The sequence below is a fragment of the Fonsecaea multimorphosa genome, assembly GCF_000836435.1.
Source record: "Fonsecaea multimorphosa CBS 102226 unplaced genomic scaffold supercont1.13, whole genome shotgun sequence".
Taxonomy (NCBI): Eukaryota; Fungi; Ascomycota; class Eurotiomycetes; order Chaetothyriales; family Herpotrichiellaceae; genus Fonsecaea; species Fonsecaea multimorphosa.
In genome coordinates, this window is record NW_015971647.1 from 174,726 (window position 1) to 187,981 (window position 13,256).

Here is a 13,256-nt window from a genome sequence, read left to right on the forward strand (position 1 = left end):
TCATTGTGACGCGCAAAGGAAAGGAGTTAGGTATTCTAAAAGAAAGAATATTTCCATCCACAGAAGCGAATCTCGACCCAAGCATCGTACAATGGCAATCGTGCACATTGTCCTTTTCAAACTCAACTCTGCGCTGAGCGATGCAGAGAAAAAAGAGGTTTGTCCTGCCAATGCACGCATTGGCAACCCATCTCTAACCGAACCAGTTTTGCGATGATATGCTCTCCCTGAAAGACACTTGTATCCATCCAACATCCAAGAATCCATATATTGTTTCTTCATCTGGCGGAGTAGATAACAGCCCGGAAGGAGCTCAGGTTCGTCTGATGCCTCAGTCCATTCATGGAGTGAAGGGTGTACACTGATCGAGTCGCAGGGAGGATTCACCCATGGTTTCGTTGTCGAGTTCGCATCAAAGGAGGACCGCGACTATTATGTTGCCAACGATCCGGTCCACCAAGCATTCGTCAAGAAGAACGGGCCCAGGTTTGACGATGTCCGAGTAATTGATTATGAGAAGGGGGTATACTAGGGGTTTCTAATGGTTCTCAATGCTGGCCTGCACAACATAGACATTGGCTGTACAAATTTTCGATCGCTGCATTGGCTCTTCGTAAATACGTGCTGTCGAGCCCGGAATATCTGATGCATTTGTCTATTATGACACGCTGAACGACTCGCCACAGCCGCATTGCTCAGTGATGTTGGGATTCTTGAAGATAAACCTAGCACTCAGCTTGTCTTCCTGCCAATCCATTTCACTGCCGATAATGCTGAAGAGTGCTTTGCTGTCAATCAAGACTTTTACTCCCTCTTTCTCAACGACTTCGTCAAACGCGGCAGGCTTATCCACATATTCCAAATGATATGCGAGACCCGAGCAGCCACGGTTCTTAACACCAACCCTGATCATTTTAGGCTCGGGTTGATCCAGGAGCTCGCGTAGATGAACCAGCGCGTTGGGTGTTATCGTCATGGCAGCTTTCCGAGGTCGTAGCTTGCTTCGCCGGGGTTTCGCTGCTTTCGCCTGCTCGGGCTGCGGCGTCTGTACTGGCTTCGGTTTCTGCGCCACTCCTTCTGGCACACTTATGCTTGCAGTTTCGTCAGGGTTGTTCTGCTGCGCCACGTTTCCCTGATTTTGTCTCATGTCACTGGGTTGCGGCTTGGGTCCAGCGATGGAGGTGTCAGGGATGTTGGTGTTTCGAGGAGGCATAGGGAAATCGGCGGGTAGTGTATGAGGCTGATAAGATGGGGTGGTATATAACTCTCGCTTTGACGATTGCCGAGCGGCTATACTGGAAGAGAAGCTTCTCAAAGCATGGTGGGGGCATGATCGGGCGGTTGAGGCAATTGCCAGGGCTCGGAAGAAGATAATGGACGACGACGTTGTAGGGACAAAATGTGTCGCCGACATTGTAGATGTATGTCGTGACTGTCCAGTCTTTTCGTATCCAGGTGAAGCTATAGCGCTGGGAAGAAGAGCATGTGTGAAGACGTATAGGAACGTAGAACAGATAATATCCAAGTTCAACTTGAAGGCGCAGTTTCAAGAGGCAGTTCCGTCATTCTCTGTCTCCGAGTTTGTCAGCCGAACTCGCTCCGTTGGCCAGCCAATCGGCGCTGACTGATTTCAATCACCACGTGATTAGACACGTGATACGCGGTGAGTCACATGACGCCGATAAATCTCCTCCTTTCTTCTCGTTCTTTATGCTTTTGTCGGTTCAGTGCTCACGTTGGGCGTGTATGAGATATGTCACTCTGGACTTCAAATAAGCGGTGTTTCTGAGTCTCTCGCTCAGAAGAAACGACCTCTGCGCTTTGACACTAGCATCTGCCAATTGTGACGAGGTTCACCCTTGCACGGCTGCGCCTCGTCCGCGTCATTTGCCCAACTTTGCATACTTCGTTCAGCAAGAGCACTTCATTTACAGCTTGCGGTCATTTTCTTTGCCCTTATCGTAGCTGCTCTCGTCCCGGTCCTGGACTATGAACTCATACACGTTTGCCAACGAACCCAGCCCTGAACGCTTGCCATCGACATGGAAACACCCCTGACACAACAAACAAGGCCAGATTCCTTTGAGCCCAAAATCATCCAGCTCTATCTCCACCTCTTCAATGTTCTCGCAAACGAGGATGCCGATGACTCGGTCCCTTCTGAAGGGTTTTGGCGGGAGTTCTTCCTCCTCAGGCCCGACAAACAGCGACTCTATGACATTCTCGAGCCCATGACAGCTTTTGATCTGTTCCATATGCAAGTATAGTCAGCTCTCACGCTTGCGTCTGCTCGTTCCTCGCCTCTAACGGACTGTCAGGCTCAGATGAGGGTATTCTTCAAGCGTGCCATAGCTGAAGCAGGCTCAGGAGATCCCCCACGCAATGAAAATGCCCTAGACGTATGTTGCTCCTGTATTTTTCTCCTGCTCGACTGACGTTGGCCTCTCCAAGAACCTGACGGCTTTCCTGTGCGCTGTCTTCACCAAGAAGTACACCAATCCCAACACCGACGTCATCGAAGTACTTTCCGGGCTGGACACGATTGATAGGTTGATGTCTGACCTTGTCCATATCCTTGAAACAACCATCCGCCAGGCGGATAAAGATTCGTTGCGGAGCAAAGCACTTGATACCGCCCTCGCACTGGTTGCTGGCGGATTCCATACAAGTCTCGTTACCTATTTCATGCACCGTGATCTGTTCTCGGCGCTGATGAAGGTAAGCACCGTCCCAAAGACCTGGAAGCATACTCATCGGCGTCCAGTATGTCCACGATATCCCCGAATCTCCAACCACCGCCCTCAAAGCATCTATTGTCATCGGTATATTGTCCAGTTACAACAAATTTGAAGCTCAGAATGTGTACCAGAACCGGTTGGAGGATTTCGTCAACGAGGAAACAATTCGACTTCTGGTTCGCAATTTCGCCACAGCATGTTTAGCTATACGTGAGCAATACGTGTTTGTTCAAGATGATTATCCTGCACCGTGGAGTTTGAACTCGACACTTGTCATGGTGGGACTGCGGGCGTTGTCAACTGACGCAAAGAAACCAGCGCCTCCCTCGGAGGAGGAAGCCAAGGGTTTACTCCTTTCTCTGCCAGGGGAAGATGCGGCTTGTGTCCTTTCGCTGTACTCTTTCACCCAAGCAAATAAATTGTTTGCCGCAAATCTTTTGAATCTACCAGCCGACAAAGATAGGGAGACCCCATTTTCTTCATTCTTGTCGATGACCTCGTATATCTCACATCATGCCTACCGCGGACCACGACAATCGACATACGCCATCTTGAGCCTACTCTCCATCAGGATAATCGTGGAAGACCCTGTTCTGGCCAAAAGACTTTGCTCGGCTGATTCTAAGGCCTTATTTCGATTATGTCGACAAAGGCCACCCCACCTTCCATTAGTCACGTCTACCAGGATCCCGGCGACTGCCATACTGGATGTATGTACAGATATTCTCAGCCACAATCTGAGAAAGAGACTGGACGTGCGGCTGTACAGCCTTGCCTTGGGTATCATCTTACGGATAATTACCCATCTTGAACAGACCAAGACGCGTCTTCAGCATCATTGGGCATACATTTGGGGCTCGCTCTTATCACTCATGCGATTCCTGACGCAGTATGCTAGCGACCTCAAACATGTCAGAGACATTCGGGGAGATTTGTGTGCGACGCTTGCGAGTCTTGCTGCATTCTGTTTGTCAAAGGGTGACGGATTTTTGCCTGATCCCTCCAGTTTTGACGACTTCTTCTACAAGCTCATCGAGGCGAACGATGTTCTGCACAGGTTCAAACAAGCATATTGCGATGGAGGCTCCCAGTCCGAGAGCTTGAAGCGATCGGTTGAGGCACTGATTAGTGTCTCATCTCATTACCATGAATTGTTGAAAGTACAACATGGCAAGAAGACGCATCAGTCACCGGCAGCAATTCAAAAGGTCATCAAAGAAGGCTATGAAACGTTGAATCTGGAAGCTGATGAAGGGTTTGGCCAGTGGGACAAGTGGCGTGAGAGCAATTGGAAAGCCGAAGTGAAAAAGATGATCAGAGTTGCGGTTGAAGACTCCAGAATCTTTGCGCTAAGGTGAGAACTGCACGCAGGAACCGGCAGCAGATTGAGGATCAACCGTGTGCCTGTGGATATCATGGCTATTCCTCAGCACTATTCCAAGTCTACCGGGGCCAACTATCAGATTATCTGAGACGCGTCTCTGGAGCCATACTTGGACTACCGCTGGAGTGGGAGTCTTCGATGCACAGTGGCCATCTCTGGCAACTCTGACCACGCCAGATTGACAGCGTGGGTTCTATCAAACAGCCTTCCATGGTGCCGTATTGTCACAGGCTGGAGACCCTTTCGATCCAGCACCAGGACTGACCTTGATGCGGTCCTGAGGAAGATCCTTGAGTCTCTAGCAGTGTCGAATCTCTGAAGACATGCCAGGATTTCAATCTCAGGGACCGATGCAATCCGTACAGTACATAGATACGTCCGGAGTACGAGGTGTTGATGGCACTGAATGATCCAAGCAACGTTCAAGTCACGTGGACGGCACGTGGAGATGCGCACTAGCATGGTTTCAATTGCAATCGCCCTCGCGCCTTTCAAGTTTCCGTTTCCTCACTACTCGGATACTTCCTCAGTCTCCCCCCCCCCTCAACCAACTCTTTTCGCCTCTTTTATTAGCGCCGGAGTCCAGCACCCCGCTTTCGGAGCCCCTTTTTCTCTGCCACTGGCGTCCGCCACGAGGCTCCAAGCACACAACCGACTCAGATAGTGGCTTCAACGGACTTTGCGTGGAAAGGGTTCGAGGCCTTCACGTACACGCACATCCGATCCAAGCAAATCTAGAAGTGCGCAAATAAACACAACGGTATGTGTACGCGGATGAAGCCCGCGGAGGACAATCTTGATGCCTACCATCTGGGGGTAGGTTTCATAATTAATACCTATGCAGGCCGGGACGGTAAGGGAGCCAGGGGGGAAATATCGTAGAACAAAATCATTTTTCGTCATTGTCATTGACTTTCTGACATGGATACCGATATATGCACCAGCGTCAGGTTCAGACCAATACGGGCACAATGCATCCAAGAACGAACCTGATGCTCTAGCGGTAGCCTTACCGAGTCTACGAAGTACTCAACTGACGGTGAGGAGGGCCTAGACCGCCCACAAGACCTATCTCCGAGATGCCTCTCTCCTTCTCGCAATTTCAACTGTACGAAGCGAATAGGATGCAGGCTCCCATCTGGATTGCGTTCGTACAAGAGAATAAAACCCCCGCCAAGATCTTTATGTGTGTCCTCTGACTCCTCTCTTTATAAAACGGCCCCCTGAGTGGCCCCCTGACTCGTGCAAAGCTGCCGACTCGTCAGAAGCCGAGAGCCAGACCCAGCCCGGGCCCGAAGCGTGGGAGTGCACCGAGGGGCGCACCATGCAACCGGAAAAGGGTTACTTGTTCATGTCGGACACGCTCAAGAAGTGAGTAACTGAGTGCGCGATCAGGGCTTCACCAACTCAAAACTCCTTCCACCATAGCACGGGAGCAGCAAGCAGACTCGGACCCCAGCAGACGAACGAGCAGAGGGAGAGCTCAGAGGAAGGAGGTCAGCGGGGGAAAACAGAGAAAAAGACGGCCCCCAACCCAGGAACCCGGGGCGGTGAAAGATCTCGCAAGGTCAACGTCCAGCCCAGCACAGAAAGGGCACCTAAACAACTGCAGGTGGGCCCCTGGCGCAACCTTTTCGGGGTGCGGCCCCCCTGTCCACCCTCCCCTGTGGCGATGCGTTAGTGCTCAGGACCCTAAGGGAGGCAAGGACGGTTGGCGGCGGTGGTGGTAGTGAAGTCGTTAAGATGCCCCTCCATCCACTAGTTCGCACCTGACGATCCCCGTGAACCAGTGACAGCTGCCCCTCAGCGTCGGGCCCCTGGCAGCGAACACAGGCTCTGAGCGTCGCCCATTAGTGGCCGCTAAAGCCAACTAGGCCGATCGCCCTCCCCCACTCAGAGCATTAGCTGCGGCTGATGGACTGTTAAAAATAATATTCCCAATGGAACTTTTTGGTCGAGGGAAGCCGGAACAGGAGGGGGGCACAAAACAATCACCACCCCTTATCCTAACACCGTGACCACAACTCAATAAAACTCATTTTCCTCGACTTTGCTCCCTTCTTCCTCGAGTGCTGTACATATCCCCTGCTCTTTGTCTCTTTGCATCTCTTGCAATCTTTTGGATACTATTCAACTGCCTTTTGGACGTTTCACACACAAACAAACCCTCCACACCGCCCCCACCATGTCTAAACGCAACTCGACCAGACTTGCCAATGGCTCTGCCCCCGTTGTCGACCAGCCGGTCCCCAGCTACCTCCTCACTGGCAAAGTTGCCATTGTGACAGGATCAGGTACGTCCTAGCAAGAGGAGGTCGAATCCAGTTCGAAGACTGCGAGCAGCCTTTCGCCGAGGAAAGATTCCTCGACCTGGCCCTTCACCGCCTCTTCCCCAACCCAGAAAGATAGGAGAACAAAAGAAAAAAGCTAACAGAATGGGCACATTGTTGCAGGGCGAGGTATGGGTCGTGAGACTGCACTCGAACTCGCTCGCCGTGGCGCCGACGTTGTGGTCAACTATGCCAACTCCTCCAAGGCCGCCGATGAGCTGGTCGCCGAGATCAAGGCCCTCGGCCGCGACTCCATTGCCGTCCAAGCCAACGTGTCAGACGTCCAGCAGATCATCGACATGTTCGCCCAGGCCAAGAAGCACTTCGGCAAGATTGATATTGTGGTCTCCAACTCGGGCGTCGTTTCCTTTGGACACTTGAAGGACGTCACCGAGGAAGAGTTTGACCGTGTCTTCAACATCAACACCCGAGGCCAATTCTTCGTGGCTCGTGAGGCATACAAGAACCTCGAGGTCGGCGGCCGCATCATCCTGATGGGTTCCATCACCGGCCAGGCCAAGGGTGTCCCCAAGCACACCGTCTACTCGGGCTCCAAGGGTGCCATCGAGACCTTTGTCCGCTGCATGGCCATCGACTGCGGTGACAAGAAAATCACCGTCAACGCCGTGGCCCCCGGTGGTATCAAGACCGACATGTACCACGCCGTCTGCAGAGAGTACATCCCCAACGGCATGAACCTGACCGACGACCAGGTCGACGAGTACGCCGCCACATGGTCGCCCATGAACCGTGTCGGTCAGCCCATCGATGTTGCCCGTGTAACTGCCTTCCTGGCCTCCCAGGACGGCGAGTGGGTGAACGGCAAGATCATCGGCATTGACGGCGCTGCTTGCATGTAAAGTGCAAGAAAAGAAAAAACAAAGAGTTTTCTATCCGACCCGAACATGACATGAAGAGAGAGAGAGAGAGAGCAACCAAGGTGTGAAAAGATAGATGTAAGGGGTGTCGACATGTTTTCCTGCGACCGATGATAATTTATGATTTGGGGCAAAAGATCTAGGATTTTCTTTTGGTCGTTTAGGGAAAGAGAAAGAACAAAAAGCGAGACAACAAATCTCCTTTGCAGTTGGATTACTCTGCCATAGATCACTCATCTGGAACCATTTGTGGAAGAAGTCATGACGTTGTCGTTGTTGCCGGTTTGGGAGTCCTTCGCATGTACCTACATTAGCTACATAGACACAAGGGGGACGGTTCGGGAAGCGCGCTTTTTCAATCTGCATTCCATCCAACAGAGGCGTATAACGCGTCTACTATTTGTTTGTCTCTCCTCCCTTAGAGGGTTCGATGCATGCACTGCAAGTGAGCTTTCCAAGGGCCACTCACTCGTCATCTACCTACTACCTACCTACTTTTCCCCCCTCGCCCTGGCGATCAACCGCTCGTCCAACGCGTAGGGCTCTCCATCCTCTGCCCCGAACACGACGTCGTCCTGCAAATACACGAGGATCCCGCGATTCCGTTGTCTCTCGGCATCTTGTAACCTGTACAACAGCCGACCAAACGCGTCGGATTTATGCGACGTTTGCAGGAGGAGGTTATGCTCCGAGCACCATTCCTCGACGAGCGATCGGAACGTCATCTCCTCCATCGCCTCGTTGAGGCCGGCCGTCGTGGTAGGACGTTGCGTGGTCGGTGTGGGTGTGGTTGAAGGGAGCAGTTTCTGTTTCCTCGACCCGAGCAGGGGCTTCCAGTGTGCCCAGGAATCGGCGTCGACTTTGGACTTGACGAGCGATTTTAGTTCGGGGAACCGTTCGAGGTCGAGCGTCTCGGAGGAGATGAGGGTCCACCAATCGAAAAGCCAGGTGTGCATGTCCGGAGCTCTGCTGGACTTCTTCTTGCTTCGGTCGGTTGTCCCCAATAGGCCGGCTGAGTCGAGCGTCTTTGGGAACCGTTTCACAGCCTCGATTAACCGCGGAAGGACGACTTCATGCAGCATCTTGTAGATGAGGAAAGGAGGGAGTAGTGGCGTCCAGGCGTCGACCAAATTATACGCCGGCTCGGGATCGTAGACGTCCCATTCCTTCGACAGCGCCGTACGTACGCGCGGGTACCAGTGCAACAGGAGCAACGACTCAAAGTATGTCGTTCGTTTGCGGTGGCGGGATGACCGTGACTTTTGAAGCTCGAGAAGCTGGTCGATCGACTTCAACGAGTCGACTAGGTGAGTAGGATCAGAAAGAGGATCCCACTCGACCATCTCGCGCCGGAAGGGGGTTTCGAGGCAGGAAGCGGTGAGTTCAGGAAGGGAGAGCTCTGTGATGTAGAGGAAAGAGCGGTCTTGGATTTCTTCTAAGCGGGAGATGGAGGCATTCCAGTCTCGGGACTCATTCGAATCGTCCACGGTGACCCGCTCAAACGCAGAGATGATGTCGTTGTAGCGTCGAATCTCTTCTTCGTGCAATGCCAGTGCGGCACCGAGCTGGATTTCTTCCTGCTCTAGATGACTTTCTTGGTCCTTCGTCGAGTCCCACGCGTCGGCAAAAGCCTGCAGTTGGAGCTTGATGCGGGAAGTGGCTTTTGCAGCTTCCAGTGCTGGTGATGGCGAGGCTTCTCTGGTTGGAGTTGAGAAACCTGACAACGAGGTCACAGTCTTGGTTTCGGCTCCAGTTGCATCGACGATAATTTGCTTCATGGCTTCCGGGACGTGGAGGCCCCTCGATTCGATTGCTGCGACGGCATATTTGGCCTTTGGGGGCGCCTTGATCCGTGGTGTGCTTGTGCCGGGTGTCGAGCCCTTGGAAGACGTCTTTTCCTTTCCTGCATCTTGTCTCCTACGAGGCTCGGCTGTCCCGCTTCCTTGACCCAGGCCAGCCCGATTTTGGAGCACTTTGGCCTGGATGGGTGCTGTTATTCCCTGCCCCGATTTTCCAAGACCTTGACCTTCGACATAGCCTTGTTTGGCCATCATCCGGGCCGCAAAGGAGTTTTTGTTCATCCTTCCGCCGACTCCAAACGCTGAAGGGCCCATGCGCTGAGGCTTTTCTGTTTGCCGTTGGGGAGACATGTCCATCGGCGGAGTGGCTCTTTCTGCCTCTGCTTCCTCGTCGTTGTATTCGCCTATGTTGAACGAGCCTCGAAATCCACTCATACCGGTGCCCATTCCCATGCCCATGCCCATGCCCATAGAGGGTCTTTCATCGTCAACGTCTTGTTCTTCGTCTTCGTCTTCCCTGTCTTGTGCATCGTCCTGCGCTTCTTCTTCGGTGGTAGATTTGACGAACCCGAGCCCACGACTCCGCAGAATCTTTGTTGTCTTCCGTCTTTTGTGCGGTCGCTCATCGTCAGATTCTTCATCGTCATAGTCGCGAAGGTTGAAGGGTTGATCGTCTTCTGAAGAATCGCTCATTGTGCCTGAGCATCAGGCTGCGCAGCAAGGCCGCACAGTAACGGTGGAGCCAATTTGAATGCGCCTGGTAGAGAGACTCGATACACGCAAGAAGATCGCATGCAGTGAAAGAGTACGTGTCACATGCAAGGGTTGTTGGATCTGCGATGGGCCTGTGGTGCCTGCGGAGAAAAAGTTCTGGGAAACTCACCAACTCCATCATGGAGCCCGAAATTCGCACGAGGACTCGGATTTCCGGAATAGGCACAGTGACCGCAGCGACCACAGTGACCGCAGCGACCACAGTGACCGCAGTGATGTAATTTGTCCAGCTCCATCTCTCCATCTCGCTCTCTCCAATTCCAATAAACATCCGGCAGCACCTCACCACCCATTTCCAACTCCTTTCTTACAAGTCTCAGCTTCCTTTGTCCCGCTCAATCACTGTGAAATCATCTCAAACATGGCTTCGTTGTTCCGATCTGTCGCCCGTCCCTCCACCTTGAGAGCTGTTGCAGCTACCAATCCCGCTCGATGCCTGACCACCGCCGACAAAACTTTTGTTCGGATGAAGGCAACTCTTCCTGACCTTTCCTGTCAGTGAAATACTTTGGTGATGTTGAAAAGCTAAGGCTGACATCTCAATCAGACGACTATGGTGCCCTGGAACCCGCCATCTCCGGCAAGATCATGGAGCTGCACCACAGCAAACATCACCAGACCTACGTGAACTCGTACAACGCCGCCGCCGATCAATATGCTGCCGCCGAAGCCAGCGATGACGTTGCCGCAAAGATTGCTCTACAGCCACTGATCAACTTTCACGGTGGTGGCCACGTCAATCACACCTTGTTCTGGGAGAACCTTGCACCCAAGAACTCGGGCGGCGGCGAGCCTCCCTCCGGAGAGCTGGCCAAGGTCATTGATAGCACCTATGGAAACTTGGAAGAGATGAAGAAAAAGTTCAATGCTGCTCTGGCAGGTATCCAAGGTTCCGGTTGGGCTTGGCTGGTCAAGGACACCCAGACCGGCAACATCTCGATCCAGACATATGCGAACCAGGATCCTGTTGTTGGCCGATACAAGCCTCTGCTGGGTGTCGACGCCTGGGAACACGCTGTAAGAGAAACCCCCTGCCATGCTATGGAATCGTGTATTTGTTGACAATCAAACAGTACTATCTCCAGTACCAGAACCGAAAGGCCGAGTACTTCAGCGCCATCTGGGATGTCATCAACTGGAAGGCTGCCGAGAAGAGATTTTCCAGTTAAGCAGGTCAAAGAACTGAGATAATGTACAGCACGAGCGTATAATCAAATAAGTCTTACAAGCGAGTAGCAAAGTGACGATCCTTTAAAGCTTGCAAACTGGAGAACATGACAACAGACTTTTCTGCTAACCACCGCTCAGCGACCCTCCCAATGCCTCATGCCTTCTTTCAAATTCCTCACAAATGCCGCGTCAACTGCATCTTCTTCATATACCAAACACTTGGGATACTTTTGCCATTCGAGCCATGACTCCAGCCGAACAGCACCCTCGATCTTGGGTTCCAGAAGTCCGAGACCGATGTCAATGGTCTCGAGGCCGTGCTTATAGTAGAAGACGGTTGCACCACATTTTGCACAGAAATACCGACTCACATCCGACGATGTCTTGTAGTGCCCGAGCCTTGCCCTGTCTACCAGCAGAGACTCGAGAGTTTGGTCTGCCACCATGATGAGACTCTTTGGTACGGTGGCCCAGCAGGTGATTTCAAACCCAGTCACGGTCCGACAGGACGTGCATGCATCGAGGCTCGCTCCAAACTTGCCCGTTCCGGCATTGTAGTCGCTTGGGGGATGTGAGACTTCAAAGCGGACGATTTTGCAACGACACTGCGCGACAAGACGCTCATCACCATATTCTCTGCTGGCATGTACAGGCGCTTTGCTGTGTTTCATCAGGAGGTCCCTGACCGCGTCGTCGCTGACCATCTCGCTCTCCCGTCCCCTCCAATGCCTATCCATCCCCTGCAATTTTCCCTGATTGATCCAGCCCACCGCGCCTCCGTCTCCCCTGACATCCTCCACCCAGAGCTGCACCCGGTTCAACCTCCCTTGCAGCCCCTTCTCCCGGTCGTCGTCCACCTGCAAGTAGAGCACCCCCGTGCCGACCTCCCACTCTTCCTCCCCCTGACCCGCGTCGATGTTGATGACACTAGCCCCGCACCGCCTGCAGAACCAGCGCTGACACGTCCGCGATGATTCGTGTTTGACCAGTTTGCCACTGCTCAGCACGTCGGGCGGCAGGTCCGCGGGGATCACGGCCCAGGTCGCAAACAGCTGGCCCGTCGCGTGCCGGCATGAGGAGCAGTGGCACAGCGCGGATTTCAAGGGCAACGCCGCCGACGGGATCGTGAGCGACATGGAGGTGAGGCGGCAGTGGCACTCGATCTTGACCTTCACGTTCATGTCCAATTCTTTTTTCCTGGAGGTTCCTTAAGATAAGGGTGTGCTTCGGTGGGTTGGTATGGATATCACAGGGAACAAAGCGAACAGATATGTAGCTGCTAAGGACTAGGGGCAGGGAGATTATCGTATGTACATATGATGAACCGAAGGGCGCGCCCCGTTGAAAGCTGCCCTTGGGGATTTTATCTGGTTTATCTCAAACCACTCGTGAGTCCATGTCTGGTGCATCTCCCTCATTAGCCTTTTATGTCCCCGAGGGGATACGGAAGTTCTGAATTCGTCATTGGTGTTCGCGTATAATGAATGGCAGGTCCTGCGTATAACACGAAGGCGCTGAATGACATGAAGGGCGCGCGCGAGTGGCATCTGATTGGACATGCTGGGGTGGGGAAGCACCGACGACGAGGCTGAGCCAGCAGATCCGGCCCGCCCACCCCAAGGAGTCTCCCTAAGGACTCAAGAGGTCGGTAGTGGAGATGGAGCAGCAGCCGGTGGTGCTCGAAAGGTCTCACAGCATTTCTACAGCGAGGCTGACATACTCCTTGTGAGTAATGGTATCGCCAGTATTCTATATGTCTCACTCATGGTGCCAGCATAAATGGATTAAGACAAAGTCAACGTCAAAGCATATAAGCCCCACTGCAAGCGTCTTAGTCTCCGTCTTCATTACCGTCTTCTGCTCCACGCCTACTTTAACCTCCAAGTCGCATACCCCTCCACAACTCCCACCACACCTGCTACTGCTCCGGAGACACCGAAGCCTGTATCCAGACTGTGCCTCACCAATCCAGCAACAACACCCGCAACAACAGACACAATACACGACAGGGTCGAAAAAACCAGCAGTGCGAGTCTATCCAATTCGAGGTTTATCAAGACTGCGTCCCGGGAGACTGTGTTGTTGGGAGCTTCAGGCAGGACGGTGAAGCGGGCGTAGGACGTCAAGAGTGATGGGGCGAGTGGAAGTCTTGTCCCCGTTTGGCGCCGACGTAAAGCGGAGGT

At 53.0% G+C, this 13,256-nt stretch overlaps 7 protein-coding genes across 7 annotated transcripts; 4 read left to right on the forward strand and 3 right to left on the reverse strand.

Moving 5' to 3' along the window:
* Positions 1-91: 91 nt before the first annotated feature.
* On the forward strand, positions 92-532 carry Z520_06765 (uncharacterized protein; the record flags this gene model as incomplete). The annotated part of the gene is made up of 3 exons (XM_016777265.1): positions 92-157; positions 207-317; positions 377-532. The coding sequence occupies 3 exons, from the start codon at positions 92-94 to the stop codon at positions 530-532; spliced, it is 333 nt and encodes a 110-aa protein (XP_016631436.1).
* Positions 533-658: 126 nt separating this feature from the next.
* On the reverse strand, positions 659-1,414 carry Z520_06766 (uncharacterized protein; the record flags this gene model as incomplete). Its single annotated transcript, XM_016777266.1, has 1 exon — positions 659-1,414. The coding sequence occupies one exon, from the start codon at positions 1,412-1,414 to the stop codon at positions 659-661; it is 756 nt and encodes a 251-aa protein (XP_016631437.1).
* A 628-nt stretch (positions 1,415-2,042) lies between these two features.
* On the forward strand, positions 2,043-4,096 carry Z520_06767 (uncharacterized protein; the record flags this gene model as incomplete). The annotated part of the gene is made up of 4 exons (XM_016777267.1): positions 2,043-2,261; positions 2,319-2,399; positions 2,452-2,718; positions 2,765-4,096. The coding sequence occupies 4 exons, from the start codon at positions 2,043-2,045 to the stop codon at positions 4,094-4,096; spliced, it is 1,899 nt and encodes a 632-aa protein (XP_016631438.1).
* Positions 4,097-6,307: 2,211 nt separating this feature from the next.
* Positions 6,308-7,312, forward strand: Z520_06768 (trihydroxynaphthalene reductase; the record flags this gene model as incomplete). The annotated part of the gene is made up of 2 exons (XM_016777268.1): positions 6,308-6,416; positions 6,576-7,312. 2 exons carry the CDS (start codon positions 6,308-6,310, stop codon positions 7,310-7,312), a joined length of 846 nt encoding a protein of 281 aa, XP_016631439.1.
* A 509-nt stretch (positions 7,313-7,821) lies between these two features.
* Positions 7,822-9,822, reverse strand: Z520_06769 (uncharacterized protein; the record flags this gene model as incomplete). The annotated part of the gene is made up of 1 exon (XM_016777269.1): positions 7,822-9,822. One exon carries the CDS (start codon positions 9,820-9,822, stop codon positions 7,822-7,824), a length of 2,001 nt encoding a protein of 666 aa, XP_016631440.1.
* Positions 9,823-10,264: 442 nt separating this feature from the next.
* Positions 10,265-11,072, forward strand: Z520_06770 (uncharacterized protein; the record flags this gene model as incomplete). Its single annotated transcript, XM_016777270.1, has 3 exons — positions 10,265-10,397; positions 10,451-10,920; positions 10,977-11,072. The coding sequence occupies 3 exons, from the start codon at positions 10,265-10,267 to the stop codon at positions 11,070-11,072; spliced, it is 699 nt and encodes a 232-aa protein (XP_016631441.1).
* A 135-nt stretch (positions 11,073-11,207) lies between these two features.
* On the reverse strand, positions 11,208-12,209 carry Z520_06771 (uncharacterized protein; the record flags this gene model as incomplete). Its single annotated transcript, XM_016777271.1, has 1 exon — positions 11,208-12,209. The coding sequence occupies one exon, from the start codon at positions 12,207-12,209 to the stop codon at positions 11,208-11,210; it is 1,002 nt and encodes a 333-aa protein (XP_016631442.1).
* Positions 12,210-13,256: the final 1,047 nt, after the last annotated feature.